General features: G+C 42.7%; 1 protein-coding gene across 5 annotated transcripts in view; it reads right to left on the bottom strand.

Annotated features, from left to right (window-relative positions):
- Positions 1-6,622: 6,622 nt before the first annotated feature.
- LOC142932738 (stromal membrane-associated protein 1-like) overlaps positions 6,623-16,945 on the bottom strand; it is a 96,035-nt gene continuing 85,712 nt past the window's right edge. For 4 of the 5 annotated variants that reach the window (XM_076076776.1, XM_076076774.1, XM_076076778.1 and 1 more), the window contains 3 exons: positions 14,302-14,497; positions 11,070-11,302; positions 6,623-9,568 (listed from right to left, as the gene is read on the bottom strand). In XM_076076776.1, the coding sequence (XP_075932891.1) occupies positions 9,446-9,568; positions 11,070-11,302; positions 14,302-14,497 (552 nt within the window). In that variant the 3' untranslated portion in view covers positions 6,623-9,445. The remainder of the gene's footprint in view (positions 9,569-11,069; positions 11,303-14,301; positions 14,498-16,945) is intronic. The other variant, XM_076076775.1, reaches the window with a different exon arrangement.

A 16,945-nucleotide genomic window follows, 5' to 3' on the forward strand; every position in this document is an offset into this window, starting at 1 on the left:
AAAATATATCATGTTGCTGAAGTGCCATGTGAATGATTTATGTCATTTTAATCATTAATACATCATTGTCAAATGAACTGTGATTCTGTGATGTGATTACCGTACAAACAGTCCAGATAACGCCTCCATCTTATGGCAGTGGTATTGCAACGCTGTTTCTTTAACAGCAGAAAAGAAAATTGATACCGATTTCCTGGTTAATTTAGTATGAAGCTGGTATCAGGATGCTGTTAGCATAAAGCTAGCTTAGCAGGAAGACTGTAAACAGCTAGCCCGCCCTCTCAATACTTCAACAGTATGCCTAGCAGCGCATGCTAACACTTTTAAATCATTCTTTAACCTGCACATTAGCAGAAATTCTAAACTGACAATTTGTGGCTTTAAGGGAAGTTACGCGGACTCACTTTTTCTTTGGGAACAACAGCTAGCAAGCTACGCAGAAGTACCAACAGATAAACTGGTGTTCATCAAGTAATATCTCGTAACTACACGTTACACGTAATAACGTTTTAAACAAGCTAGAAACAATGTGTTAATTAGCTGTAAAGGTGTTGGTAGAGTTATTTTTGAAGTACAGAGAGAGATAAGCTATCTGCGTTCTCCTGCTTCCAGTCCTGATGCAAAGCTAGACTTACTGACCAGATTAAAAGTGTTGGACAAGATTTCTTTTTGAAATCAACTTTTCACTCCTTTTATCATCTGCCAAAAGGTGTGTTTGTTCCTGAAGAACGTCACCCTCTTCATGTTTTCACACCTGTAAAATGTCAAAAAGCAGCTCCCGTCTTTGTTTAAATGAATCACATTAATGTCTCAGAGTTGACGCGGTAAAGATTCATCGATGCACAAAGGCTGATTCTCCTTTACACCCTGAACTGATCATACGCCATGATCTGGATCAACCTCCGTCGCCCTCTCATTGTGTGCATCTTAAGTGTGCAATCAGGTTTGGAAGCGACATGGGCGACGTGAAAAGTGATGTTTCAAGCTGGCATCAATAATGCAGAGCGTGAGGGCGAACAACAAAGAGAACTCACCTCACAAGCGAACACACTTGCCGGCAGAAGGAATGAATCGAGGAGACAGGATATAAACAGCACATCAGACGGGCTTCTAGTTTCACAGCTCAAATGTGAAAGAACCATTTTTCTTCAGGGTATTTTATCGGCACTATTGTCCTGATCACCGAAGTTTAGAGGGCGCTGTGTGGGTGTATGATGTAAACAGGAGGAAAGAAAACAGGAGGAAATCCAGGAGTAAACAGCCTTTATTTCAAATGACCTTCTCGGAGTAAACAAAATATAAAATCCTCATTTTCACCTCTTATAATGTTGTTGTAGGAGGCCTCTGATGCAGAGCTTCATAGGGTTTTTTATGACACAGATTTGCGCCAGGCAGCGGGGAAATTCACCAGATCGATGTTATGAACCTAGACACGACAGCGTTTGGTTTTCCGACCAACCTGGGAGTTCCACAACATGTACGAAGCAGCAGCAGCGGTTATTTCAGCCATATTGGATGACACGTTGGTATCTACATTGAGGTAAGTCACCCGCCCCCAAAGACTAGCATTACAGTTGCTCCAAGCTCAAACCGGAATCACATCTTTGGACACAAACTTTTGGATGTACTTCCTTTGTGATGTCCGGACCAGAAAAACCAGTATTGGGACGAATAAAATCATTTTTCAGCCAGTTGGTTGTTGCGTTCTTAGTCCAATAAAACAAAGATGAGCTTGAAGGAAAGTTTGCCGGTCGTGTGAGTTCATGGCCATCTACTATCCAATAGCATTGCCAGGATAAACAATAGCACCCATTGACTATGTATTAAAATAGATATTTACCAATCTTTTTAGGCTAGCTAACAGTGATTCTTTTTTTACATTTTTGCCGCTGTGGCCATACAGGTTTCAAAGATTATTGGACAATGACGAACACAGATTTGTTTTTGACGTAAACCACTTTTCATTAGAAATTTACCTGAAGGACATATTAGATGTATTGAATATGTATCTGTTGGTCACACTAGCCACATGTGTAACACTGGAAGACTTAGAACACATTATCATGTGTTGCAATAAAGATAACTCAGAGATGGAGACATAAAGAAATATGACCACATGAGACAGAGCAGGAGTGGAGTTTATAATCATTACTGAGGTCATAAAATACTGTCAGGATTAGGAAACAGGATGTAGCTTTTTCATTTTATTTATTCATGTTTAATTTATTACTTTCTTTCTTTGTTTCTTTTCTTTCTGTTAGTCAGTAGTCAGACATTATGCTATTATTCGACAGGTGGCGGTATGCAAAGTATGTAAAGTTATGTAAAGTTGGTAAAGTTATGTAAAGTTGGTAAAGTTATGTAAAGTTGGTTTGCAATCTGCCAACTAACACCAGATTACCACACAGAAGAAAAAGACTCGACGTAATGCATCTTGGGATAACGTCCATCTTGCCCTTAGGAGTTGTTGAGCTGCTAACCGCGACAAAAACTCCACTGAAAAAAGTTAACTAATCACAGAAAACAGTATGTGTTGGATTTATACATTTTATAAAGTCTCTACTACTGATCCATGCTGATGAAGCTTCTGAACGCTGTGTATCTGGCATTGTATTCTATCCTTTTGTTCTTTTTATGTCTGCATTGTGAAGCACTTTGTAATTGCTGCTTGTACTATAAAAATATAATATTATTATTATCAACCTTCCACAATGTTAAAAGATTAAACCTTCATTGCAGGGCATGAGACTAAAAGCCTTCAATCTAGTGTTCAATATTACAATCAAACAGAAAATAATTAACAAAACTAAAAGCCAGTCAGCTCTTTGATGAGGTGAGAGCGAGCGTTTCCCACCATGCCCTTGGTCTTGGGTGTCGGCGGAAAGCTAGGTTGTGGTCGAAAAGTCCTTTTTGCTGCGGAAGGTTCCTTACTGAGTGAAATGACCCGGAAGTTTCTAAGTGGCCGCCTTGATAAGAGCTGTTTGAATTCTCTGAATGCTAAGGAAAGGTGCTTCGATGCTTCCATTATTAGCTCCTTTTTCAAAGGAAACACTGGAACATCCTTTTCCAAAGGAAAGAAGATAATGCCGCCCCACAATTCCCTGTGGCGGCAACGTTTAAAGTGACGCATCATTCTGCCGTCCATGAAAACAAACAATGCTTATCTTATACAGTTATCTTCCTACAGGCATAAACTATAAACGATTCATAACGATAAAAATGAATTGACAGTCACAACCCTTCCGTTTAATTTTATATGTATTTATTTACTTCGAACATGTAACAAATAAGTTAAAAAAAACAATACGAAATAAAATAAACAGTAAATATAGCTTCATTGTAGTTTCTCCACAGCAGACCTACGTCAGTGACATCCGCCGCCGCATCTCGATTACAGTGTAGCTTAGTGAAAGTGGAGTCGGATTCTCTGAGCACCACGGTTGTCTTTTCCTAAATCCTTCTGAATTTTCCTTCACATCTTTCAAGGTCAAGGAAAAGTGGTTAGGAATAAAAGTTAGGAGGCCAAACTCTATAAACTGCTGCCTGCCTCGATCTTGCGAGTCCGACACAATTGTAACCGGCATGCATTTTGCGGCGATCCTCGGTGAACCATTCTGCACAGGCCTGGCTCATCTGGATCTGCTTCATTTAAATTCACTCGCCGCTCCACTTTCTAACGTCACATGCAGTCCCTGCTCCCTGCGAAACCTGTTGGGATCGCCTGCAAAAAACGTTAAAGAGGCAAATGACGCAATGCAAAAATGCAAATTTGCCTCATTCACGTATAGAAATTCGCATGACGCTGTGTCGCAAAAGCCTATCAGCATTGAGATTCTCCTCCTGTCATCACTGACGTGCTGACGTTGTTGAATCAGAAGCCGTAGGTGTTCACCTAGAGACAACTAACAAAACATGAATTCAGACTTTTTACAAATCGGCATCATGATGTAGTTATTTCGGCATTCTCTTTTATCCGTTTATTGCAATTAAATCACAGCAAAATCTTTACTGTGGGTTCATACCGCTGTAGTAAACCAGCTGATGTGTGGCTTGCTCGATGCAGTGAATACAGCTTGAGGAAATTCACGGAGAGGGCCTCCGGATGATGTTATGAACCCAGACAAGATGGTATTTAGTTTCCCGGGATATCGGGGCCTTCTACAACATGTACAAAGTAGCAATAGTGGTTATTTCAGCCATGATTGATGAAACGTCTACACGCTGCTCTCCGGAGCTTCTAGTGCGAATGATGTGAAGAAACACAAATGATCCTCTCGAGTAAACTCTCCCACGAGTAATGCAAGGTGAAAATTGGCTTTGCGTTTGGTTTGAACACAGCATAACACATCTCATTATAGTTTTGTGACAGCTGGAATAATATTGAACCCCGGCGGCAACCTCGAAGTATTTTCAAACTTGTATTCTCTCTACTGACCACAGGAGCCGACTCCTCGGGGGGAAAAAAGAAGTCTGATTGTATAGAAAGAAGTCTATGAGAAAATGCTACCAGAGCCGTATATGGCGTCAGTGACTATTCTTCCTATAATTGAAGGCAGATGGGATCCCAATGTCACATAAATGGGCCATTTAGTGTTTCCTATTAACACACTTTCATACAAGCTTAATTATATTAAAATGATGAGTTAGTTAACGACAGAATGAATGGAAATGAAAGATAATTTATCAGTGAAAATATCCACTTTATATTTCATACACCTAACCCAGGGGTCGGCAACCTTTTCTATCCAAAGAGCCATTTTGTCCTATTTTCCACCAAATAAAATTCGTCTGGATCCGCAAAAGCTATTTGATATCACAGCTTATAAAGTTTTGTATATAGTTATATTATATATACAAAAACTATAGTTTGTTGTATTTATGAAATTATAGAACAAGAATAAAGACAATTCTTGACATGTTATTGCTATTTTACCTGATATAACAATATCAAACTCTTATGAAGAGAGTTTGCTGCAGCAGTTGAGAAATCGCTCTTTTTCGCTCATCTCCAGCGTGACACTTCAGTAAATACTGTTTTTTGTTGTTTGCAAATTTCTTGCCTCATTTCAAGCATACAGGTAAACCAGCATAGTTGGCAGTGAAAGCAAATGAATACGTCAGAATTAAACTCTCTATTTTGACATTTCTTTTTTTGGATTCATCCATTGATAGGTTACAGAGGGCGGGGGTCTGCAAATCATTACCATGGTGGTGATTACCATCACCACCTGCAGGGAAAGGCGCTTGACAGCGACATAATAGGATGTGACGCACATTTTAGTTCACAAAATATTAAAACATTTTTTATTTTCAGTGACACAGTATCGCCTCAAACTCCAAGATAAGAGTTCCCTTTGAAAGATTGTCCACTGTGCAAAAAAAAAAAAAAAAGCTTTGAGGAGGACGGACACAAAACGGAGGACCTTCCTGTTCTTATTAATGCTTATTTTGTTCTGCACAACTATTGTGAAATCCACACACATAAACTATAAAGGAACAAAAGCAGTAATTGCTCTCCAGTAGGACAGAGACTTCAGCCACCAGCAGAGCTACGAGTGAGAACAGACGACACCGAGGAAACGAGTGAGACGTGCGTTGACCACATTTATGGACCCATAATCTAGTAAACGTTTATGTGTAAGTGTTGATATTAAAGTAAATGTGGTGAGAGAGAGAGAGAGATAGAGCAAGAACCGCAGCGTTGTAACTAAGTCTGAAAAATATAACCTCTAAAACTTTACAGGTCTGTTTGAGTTTATAGAGGAAGATTTTAGAGGAAGATCTTAAGTATCAAACACAACCTTTCATTCTTAAAGACTACTTTATTACTCTGTCGTACTTTTTTTAACTAAGCAACCAATCTATTTCCTGTTTACACCGGCACCCACCCACATGCCCAGTGTACGTGAATAGTCACGTGATATTCGTTTTCAGCCGTTTTCGTCTGGACAGAGATCATCTCAAAAACGATGCTGAAACGCCGTGTAGTTTGTTTGTTAAAACTCCGTTTTAAAACGAAAACGTAGTAGTGTGGATGTAGTCTCAGGGAGGCTGAAGGGGCTGAAGAACCGCATGTGGCTCGCCGACCCCTGACCTAGGATGATTCAACTTGAAATGAATGCAACTCAAAATTCGGATGACTTTATTTGTTCTGTTCCATCATATACGGTAGCAGGTGGACTGGTGTTTACACGGTCAGTGGAAACTATGGAAGTTGTCACGTTCGTGCAAATCCTGCAGATCTGTCATTTTATCCACGGACATTATGAAATTCTCCACTTTCCACGGTTGTCTTCTTCGCTGAATTTTTTGGAAGATTGCAATGGCAACTTTTAGGTGCATGGCGCCAACTTCCGCACCAAAGTATGATGATATGATGATGCAGTTTTCATTAGTCTGTAATACACTTTCCAATGTCCAATGAATAATAAAATATTATTCATATAACACAAATCATTCCAGTGCTCCGTCATGATTATAAACTGCACTCCTGCTCCGTCTCATGCACTATAGTTTTCATGTCTTCCTCTGTGAATTATATTTATTGCAATGCATAACAAAACAACAATATTCTATACCATTATCGATACCACAGGAAATAATTGACACAACATTGAGGGCATCAAATCTGAGATCTTTATTAAAAGATAAACAGCAATGTGTGTGTGTGTGTGTGTGTGTGTGAACTCGCCGTTGGAGACAAGAGAGAGCAGAAAGGCAGCCCAGCTGGTACCTGTGTATCCATACTGTTGAAAATGAGTATTGAAACCGTTTCAAATATTCAGTAGCGACATGTATTGATACTACTGATCCCACTAGTATGCATGTTTATTCATTTCTACTCTTGCTCCTCTGATCTTAAGTCTGAATAAACGAGGACTGGACAGTGGCGATGGGACCCATCCAGCGTTTTTCATGCAGGTCCCCTTTTGCTAGCGCTGCCCAATCCTCCTCTTCCCCCACCCCCACCCCCACCATCGTCTAGCCCTCTGATTGGTCCCCCAGGTTTATTTGCTTCAGAATAACTGTGCTTCTCTTGTACCGCACACAACGAAACACCACAACAAAGATGGTGGATGGTAGAATATACAGTTACAGCATCACACATGAGGGGAGCAACATTGGTCCAGTTTTTTTTTTTTAAAGAAAAAAAAGATTGTAGAAGTCCTCCCCAGCAGTTGGAACAGTTTATTCGTCTCTGCCGTTCCCATTAAAACAACCCGACTGACGAAACCACGACACAGCCGGAGGTACGATACTACCTACTAAAGTGCAGTAAAGACATACTGCTGCGATTCCAGTAGTGCATTATATTCGGCGGGGAGCGCAGGGGAAACAGCTCATTTCTATAACAAGGCAAGTTTTCAATGGCTCGGAGCCCAGGGTCTACTGAACCCAGCTCGTTAGGCTTTAAAACACCACAGCGTGGCTACAGAGGACCCAGAGGCTCCCAGCAATCACTTAAAGGGAACCTCCTGGGTTGTTTTCAACCAGCTCGCCGTATGACAAACAGCATTGTATCATCTGCATATTAATATAATAATATACTAGTGATACTACGAGTGTTGTCACATCCAGAGTAGGGTTAATATTCATTCGTGGTTCCAAACCTTCTTCAGCTTTTTGACTCTTTTAAGGGAATGTCTTCCTGCAACTCGGGCTTGACAAACGTTGTTATTAATTGGAGTATCTGTTGTTACAATGTGTGTAAAATGTCTACACAGTGAATACTGAGTTATTGTATTTTTATATTTTTAGTCAATTGATGAAGCTTTTGAGGTTAAGATTTTTGAAACTTTGGATAGAGCCAGGCTGTTTCCCCCTGCTGTCTTGAAGCTAAGCTAGGCTAATCGCCTTCTGGCTCCAGCTCGATACCAAGCAAACCGACATGAGATTGTCTGTGGTATCATCAACGTTGGTAATCTTTTGTAAGTCGTTGTATGGTCTGACTGATATTGCTTTATAACGAAGAAAACTTTTTGAATTATTTTCTATTACAATTATTTTCTATTTTTCCTTCCTGACACAGATTCCGATACCTGAACTTAAGTATCAATCAGATACCAGTGTGTTCAGAATTTTGCCAAATTGCTGAAATTTTGCTAGCTCTGGCTAACTTTACATCGTCACTAGCACCTGCCCAATCACTACTGAGCATGTGCATGAAGCAAGACGGCTCACCCGTTGGCTATTTCCACCATCGGTTTCCACGCAGCGATTGTTTTTTTCCCCGGAGCTGATGGCGAGTGAGCAGTCTCGCTTCTCTCTCATCTCTGTTAAGAGTTGACGATGTGCCGTACAGGTCGGTCAGCGAGTGATGTGACGTGTTGTTGTTCCGGTGTGGCGTAAACGAGCTTATAAATGATACGATAACGTGATATCGGATTGGTGCAGGGACTCGCCGATACCAAAGGCATTTCTGATACTGGTATTAATATCGTAACAACTCTAGTTTGATTATGTGTATGAGCTATGAGAAGTTCAATCAGTGGTTAAGCTGTTAAAAGGTTTAAGTTCAATAACTTTTAGAGTCCTTGGAGGCAAGACTTTCTTGTTCCCTATCTTAATGATCTTACTCATGTGCAGTTCTGACTCAACCTCAAGGTTCGGAGCCACTGGTGTGTCTGCTCTGTAGAGCTGATCAGTGGACCATTGGCTGCTGTGGGAGAAAAAACAACAACTTGAAGTTGTCGTAATGAGACACTATTTGACTGCTGAAAGGTTTCAAATTCTTTGTATGAAACTGGTCAAATTACATGACAGTGACTCGGAACAAAATGACATCGGCCGTAAGCAGCTTCAAACCCCGTAAAGTTACCTGGACAACGCCACCTCTGGAACGTCAACGAGGTCAAACCAGAATCAAAGTAATCGAGAGGAGAAGGGCTTCAAGCTCTCTCCTATGGCTCTGAAAACAGTGGGAGGTTCACATCATAGTCACATAAATACAGTACTGTTCAGACGACTATCTGCCCTACAGAGAGGGGGGGGTTACAATATACACAGCAGAGGGAGGGACCAACCACAAGATAGCCATATCTACTGTAGGTATTGAAAGACTATTCACTAACTATCCATTTTGGTAAGGATACAATATTACTATAATAGACACTGGAATCTTTCAGATTCTGCTGTTTGGTCACAACAGAGAAAATCAAGGCGGGAAACGACAGCTGCCAGACTGTCTTATTTCCCCCGCTCCATCCAGTGTGATGTCATCTTGTCTTATTAAAGGAATTACGGTGGGTAGTTTTTTTTTTTTTTTTTTTCTTTTTTGCGGCTGGGGGGGCATTAAAGGCAGTTGAACTGCCCCTGTTGTGCGTTCTTTATTCGGAGCTGGGTGGGTCAGGAGCACATTTTTGGGCTGTTTTTGTTGCCATATGACTGCCCTCCGTTCAACCCCACCACACCCCCACACACTCTCCTCCTCCGGACCTCCTGCTTGTCACTTCCACAGCTGAGTGCTGAGGGTCTGGCCAGAAGCCGGCGGGGGAGCCACGGGCCAGCCGGCTGCGGGGGCCCCTGACTGGCCACCACTCACAGCCATGCCTGACATCTGCTGAGTCATCTGAGTGAGAAAAGATGGGGGGGAGAAGAGAGAGAGAGAGGGAAGTCACTGTTGAAATACATCAGAGCTGCAGAAGACAGCTATTCCCTCATCCAAGAGGCAGGGGTGGGGTGGAGGGGGGGACTCACCGACCTCTAGCTCAACTCCCTCGCTTTTTACCTTCGACTCCGCTCTTAAAGCACCCCCCCCCCCACACACTTCTCTGCTCCCCTTCTCCGGCCTTATCTATTATGAATGTTCTTGGGTGCAGCGCTTCTCGTTTATCTGGTCATCTGAGAGATGGTGGCTGAGTGCGTGCGATGGTATGTGTATGTATGTGTGTGTGTGTGTGTGTGTGTGTGTGTGGTTATGCGTCGTGGAACCGAACGCTCGTTCATCAAGTCACCATTCCATGACGTCTCCCTGCGCAACACACACACAGACACACACACACATACACTTTGACTGTGTGTGTGTCTCAGTGGTGATTTATGATCTTTCATTAACCTCCCTGGATGTCAAGATGCTGACAACTAGTTTGAATGCTGATTGCAACCCAACCCCCCCCAGCCACCTGTCAATCACAAGGTAGCCCCGCCCTAAAGCATACACCTCTTTATGGTCTATTTGACTCTAAATGGACCATCATTTACTAAATGAACATCATGCTGTATTGAAGAAGACTTGAAACTAATAATTGAGACTATAAACTCATGTTTACTGAGGGAATAAATCAAGTGAGAAGTAGAGTAATTTTCTCATAGACTTCTATACAACCAGAGGAGTCGCCCCCTGATGGACATTAGAGAGAATGCAGGTTGAAGGTACTTCTGCATTGGCTGTACTTTATAGACCCAGAGTTTGCTGCCTGGTTATAAGTAGGCAACAGTTATCAGAACAATGCCAACATTCAGGCTTCCTTATATGACTCAAATACTGCAAATATATTTGGTGACCCTAACAAAACCTCCCGCGACCCCTCCGTGGGTCCCGACCCGTTCTTTGTGAATGCTTAATGTATACTATACTTTACTCCTACCGGTCATGTGTCACTCACAGCTGGTTCTACATTTTAAACTGACCACACCCCACTGCATCAAAGACTCCCTCCAAATGTTGGGTAATTCATCACACATCTCGTCATTTCTTTGTACTTAGGGATAAGAAAGTGACTTGACAGAATTTAAGAAAAAAATGATACAGTAACCTTGGTGACCAAACACATTGAATAGTTAATTGAATAGTTTTTTTTCTTGTGATTTAAAGAGGCTGAAAGGGGGCGAGGTCATAGATGCACTGAAGAAAATAGCAGTAAATAGTGGAAGACCATATATTAAATGTTTGGACCAGGATAATGGAGGTGCGGAGGAAATGAGACACTTTTATGTGGGTTACTAGACTCACAGTAAACAGGGAAGTGTGCTTCATAAAAGATTCATGTGCAGAGAAACTGGAGAGGAATTACAATCAGCCAGATGTTAAAATGAGTTTATCAATTACGCACCACCTATCTGAGTGTTACCTGGCTCATGCTCCACTGTCCTTGCTGCATGCAGTACATATTCTGCCCTTGGTTGGCTGGCATCCCGCCCTGCTGTTGCATGCCCACGTAGCCGCCGTTGGGCAGAGCCACGCCGGACATCACGGCCCCTCCGCCCATCATGGTGGCGGTGGTGGGTGGGACGGCTCCGGCCGCCCCTGGAGCGAAACCCTGCGGGGTGGACTGCATCTGAGGCTGGCCCACGTACATTCCTGCTGGTGCAAAGACACGCACACGTGTACACACACACACACACACGTTAACTTTCCTACTACATGGCTTATTTTCAACTCAACATAACAGAGCTGTGTTGAAATAAATAAATAGTTTTCCAGAATCCAGTGTTGCTTTGATTCAGATATGTAGAAAAATAAGGAATTTAAAGAGTAAATAGTTCGTCTTTAAAATCCAAATATAAGAAATCTGAAACTTCCACATCAGAGCTAAAATGTTCAAGACACTTTAAAACACTACGCATGGCCACTATAGCTACTAACTATGTCTTGTTATTGTACTTCATTGCCTGATGTGTTCGGGTGTGTTATACAGTTATAATCCTTAATAACTGCATTATAAAACAACCCAGTCTTCACACTATTTATCTTTTTTCCTGCAATGTATTCACATTCTGTAATTATCTATCTAAACAGTATTTTTCCTTGTTAGTGGCGGAGTCCACCATTCCCTCTGGATTGAAATGTGTGGATTCACAGGTAACTATGCTGCATGTAGTTCCACATTAATGTTCAGTTCTTCATCTTATTAATAGAAGTCTCACTCTCAGTCGCCTAACGCAAACAGAACATTTCCTGCTGCTTCATATTAAAAGCATTCAACTGGCAAAAAAACAAACAAGAAAAAACGGGGAGGGGGGGCTTTTATTGTGAAGCAGCTGTAAGGGGTTTGGCAGTGGCGGGCCGTGCATTTTATACCTGGGCCTTCATTGCTGTCCTGCAGCTGAAACACAGCTACTGTTATTATTTGTTTCACTGTTATGTAAAAATGAAGCCAACACCTATCTGCAGAGAATACGCCGGGAGTGCGTCTCCTCTCTGCTCTGACTGCAGCTGGGACTGCTGCGCGAGTTACCTCCTGTGAGCTTTGGGGCGGCGGAGGGGCAGCACCCGCTGCTCGTTCACGACAGTAACTGTAGAACGGTAGTCCTTTAACATCACAAAAGTCTCCAATAACACCAGAACAAGTCGCTAGATTTGTCGCTAGTAGCTTTTGACAAAAAAATTCGCCATGAGGGTTTAGAAAGTCACCAGATTTAGCGAGAAAGTCGCCAGGTTGCCAACACTGGCACCGGCTAAATATGTCCCCAGAGCAACACTGGACATAACAATGGTTCTGATCACATATTAAACCAAACAAAAATCCAATCTTCATAAAAACAAGTTGTACAAAAAATAATATATAAACAAGCATCTTAAAGATACTGCAGATGTAAAAACAAACGCATTTAACTTGCCAGAGCTGCTGTTCACTATTTAAAGACAAAGTGCATCCTCCTTTCTTTGTTAAAGAGTTTAATCTCACGGGTTGTTCAGTACATCCGTGCGTTTTAGTTCCAGTAAGAAGTCCTTCTCGATTCATGGACGCCAGTGAAGACGGTCGAGCCTCCCCAGTTGTATTTCTTGAATAGGTTTTAATGCGTTTGAGGCTGAAAATGTCCGCTCAACAGAGGCAGCAGATATTGGCATTGTCACCGCCCAACACGTCAGGCTAGCCCACTGACCAATCACGTACTTGTAGGCCAACTAGCAGGCTCTGGCACGTCAAAGAATACGCCCAACATGTCAAACTAAAGATCTGATTGGTTGAACACTATGACAATCAACAATATCGTCCCCATTCACTTAAACTGCAAAGGGATGCACTTGTGCGTCTGCAGGCCTCTGCCTCTCTTCTTACCCAGAGACACAGAGGTGACGTCTGATTGGATAAAAGCTCTACTTAAAACAAGCTGCACTGGAAGCAGAGCAACTGAGGAAGACAGTAGCTGTGTAATGAGAAAATAAGACAATGGGAAAAATATTTTTATAAATTATAATACATGTAGTGTATTTAAGAAAAATTTTTCAATTATAAAATAGATATAACTTTGTGATTCTGTTTAGACCAGCAGAGAAGGCCTTGCTGGCCCTGACGGCCCACCACTGGGGTTTGGCACCACTGTTAACCCTTGATGGGTCTAACTGAGGATCTGTGTTGTTAAAGTGAACTCCAACCGGGGCTTCAAAATCAATCGGGACTAAAAAAACGATTGTACCTTTAAAGTCACAACAACATTAGACCTAACTAAATGAGAATGTGGCCAGACTCGGCCCATTTTCACATCAAAAAGTAGAAACACTTTTTTATTACTGCCTCTAAAGATGAATCTGAATCCGCAGAATTACGCATATTTCATAAAGAAACACCCATCAGCACCGCATGAGACCACTGTGGGAAAATAAGACACACATTTATCCGTGTTTTTTTTTTTCTTTTACTGAGTGGGAAGACCTCAAGGAACAGAAAACTTATTTGAATGGACAAAATATCCTCTGATATGATTAAATGATTAAATGATTTGTTTGGCCACTTTGGGGGCGGCGCAACAAGCTATACACACAAAAACGGACATTTTATCCTCGTATAAAGTTGATATGGCGAACATGGTAGCAACCAGACTTGTGTTGGTTGCCACAGACTCCTGAGGAAAATATCTGGCTAGTCGCTCACTTTGTCTGTCTTCTGTTTGGTGCAGATAGTATAGTGTAGTGGGTTTAACAGACCCTGTTTATGTTCAAAATAGCTGATAAGACTGAACTAAAACAGTAAAGTTGAGCGCTGTAAAACCAAAAACGATAAGCTGAAAGACGCCAAAATGAAATAGGTAAGATGCTACCTGGTGTTGAGGCGGTTTGTCGCACACTGTAGCTGTACACAACAGTATGAAAGCTTTGGTTGAGTACGTGAGATGCCAACAGTAGACGTTATTTTACCCAGAAGTCTTTGCATGTTGGGGTTATTTGCTGCAGTTGAACAGATTAAAGGAGCGCATGTTGAAATAGATTCAAATTAGTTTGGTGTGAACACATTCTAGCCCCACGGTTCCACGTAGATGCTGGATGAGACGATCCAGCTCAACTGACTGGACGCGGACGAGAAAGGGTTTAGTGAAAACGCTGCCTGTGTGTGTGTGTGTGTGCACGTGAGCGTGCGTCACCTTGCCCTGGAGCAGGCTGTTGCTGGCTCTGCGGCTGACTGGCCACTGAACTGCTGGCGTACAGAGACAGGATGGAGTCCTTAGATAGAAGCTTCTTCTTCTCCTCCGCCTTGGTGGTGGTGGTGGTAGAGGTGGAAGAGGAGGCGGAGGAGGAGGTGGAGGGGTCCGCCTGTGGAGGTGCTGTACCGGAGCCGGACTGTCAGTGAGACACAAGGGGGGGGCAGCATGAAATATGTACAGTTTCACCCAAACACATTCTGTAGAATATACTTGCTCTTGGTCACCTTACACATGGATAAATAACACAGTGTGTGCCAGTAGAAGGGCTGGGTCATTGTGCTGATCATTTTTTGGCACCAAAAAAAATACATCCCTGGTAGTGACCTGTCAATCACAGTCAGCCCGCCCTAAAGCATACTCCGCTTTATGGTCTATTTGACTCTAAACTGGAGAATAAGTTACTGAATGAACATCATGCTGTATTGAAGAAGAAAACTAGAGATTGAGACCATAAACTCATGTTCACAATGTTTACTGAGGGAATAAATCAAGAGAGAAGTGGAGTCATTTTCTCATAAACTTTTGTACAATCAGACTTCTTTTTGCAACCGGAGGAGTCGACCCCCTTCTGGCTATTAGAGAGAATGCTAATATCTTCAGAACTGGAGGTTGCCGCCTGGTGGGAACCATGCCGTAGCCGTGAGTTTGTAATACACTGCCACCTACACTTTGGGAGAATATTGAATTGCCACGAAAAGAAACCCACACGGAGAATAAAAGATCCAAACGTTGTCCGTGCGGAAAGCATAACCGAGACTTAACGCAGACAAACTGTGCACACAGAACGGGAGTGTATTAAACTCAGACATACTCTGTAAATCAGGGTGAGAAAAGATGAAACAAGACAGTAGAAGCAGGAAAGAGGAGAAGGGAAAAGACAAGAGGAAAAATAAAGGGTGAGGAGAGAAAAGAAAAACAGAAGAGACAACAGAGGAGAAGCACTGTCACTGTAAGTGAGACAGATGGCTGCTGCAAAGAGAGGTAGACATGAACACACACACACAGTCTCACTCACATGCCCCTTTTAATTAAAAAAAACAAAAAACCTTTCAGGCACACAACCATTATGTCTAATGGATGGAGCTGCCAGAAAAGTAACACCTGTTTAAGAGCTATGTACAGGTGTGTGTGTGTGTGTGTGTGCGAAGTGAACACAGAGAATGGTGGGAGAAAAGGTAAGGCGATAGTCAGCTGGACTTCATGAATAAGATAAGGGTGACTGTGATAAACAGTGGCTTCTGCAACACACACACAAGCACACTCTCTGGTGAATAAACACTCTGAATTCTCTTAGTCACACACAAACACAAGCCTAATACTCAAGTGTGCATGCCCCTGCACGCACACACACACACACACACACACACACACACACACACACACACACACACACACACACACACACACACACACACACACACACACACACACACACACACACACACACACACACACACACAGCTTTGGAAGTGTGTTGTGCTCAACTGCTTAGCAGGCAGTACTGCTCCCCTCCGTCTCTCCCTGCTGACTTCCTTTGACTGGGGGAGGGAAGGAGGTTAGAGGAGAGATAGCGGGAGGAGGGAGGAGACGGAGAGGAGGGAAGGATGAAGAAGAAATGGAGGAGACGGGGACAGCAAGTCAAGAAAAGGTGAGCGGAAGGGAGAAAGAGAAGGGGAAGGGGGGAGGTGGGCATGATGCAAAAGAAGAAGGGGGGAGGACAGACCAAGTAAAAAAAAAAAAAGAGGAAAGAGAGAATGAACAATGGCTGAAAACAAAGAAACGGAGAAGGAGAGAATGAGAAGAGAGAGGGAAAAAATGAAAGGGAAATGGATGGAAAGTGGAGAGGAAAGGATGCAGGGGCAGATGAGGAGGAAAGATAATCATGCCAACACATATACTCACTGCATTTTCTCTCAAGTGAAGCCAGTTAAGGTGAGTCGGGTGTTGACGGGTGGCAGGATGGAGCCTCCTTCCTATTAATAGCCGCAGCACATTAGCATGATACTGGCTCCTGATTATAGGAGCGAATGGAAGGCAGCAGACTGTCCTCACCTGATCCGTCTGGATCTCTCAAGGGGAGACATAACACGACTCAATCAGAGGGGGCTGAGCCTATTTGCCACTAAGCTTGTTGCCAAAAGGTGAAAGAAAAAAATCCCCCCAAACTGCGATAATCGTCAGCCGTTCTTCTTCGGGACATATATTTGACTCGGCCAGTCCACCGGCTCTGTGGAGACTGTGGAATGCCGATGAAAACTGCTCGGAGGTGGGCTGAGTGTAATTAAGTTTGAATGAAGACTCACTGTACGCTACCTGCCCACGCACCAAACAGCAGACAGACACAGTTAGAGACTAGCTGGTCAAAACAGTGGAGCTCTAAGGAGGCAAATGTTTGTTCTCAGGGGTTGGCGGCGACCAACACAGAGTTAAAAGAGAGTGAATATTAGACTTACATGACCGGGAACATGACTCTAAATGAATGAGTTAATGTGTAAATAAGCACCTGTTTGTTACCAAAGTGGACAGAAAATCAACGATGGCAGGTTTGAGGAGTTCATTCATGTTTCCCAAACTGGGGTCCAAC

Source organism: Anarhichas minor, unplaced genomic scaffold (genome assembly GCF_050575085.1).
Source record: "Anarhichas minor isolate MPS153535 unplaced genomic scaffold, ASM5057508v1 ptg000058l, whole genome shotgun sequence".
Taxonomy (NCBI): Eukaryota; Metazoa; Chordata; class Actinopteri; order Perciformes; family Anarhichadidae; genus Anarhichas; species Anarhichas minor.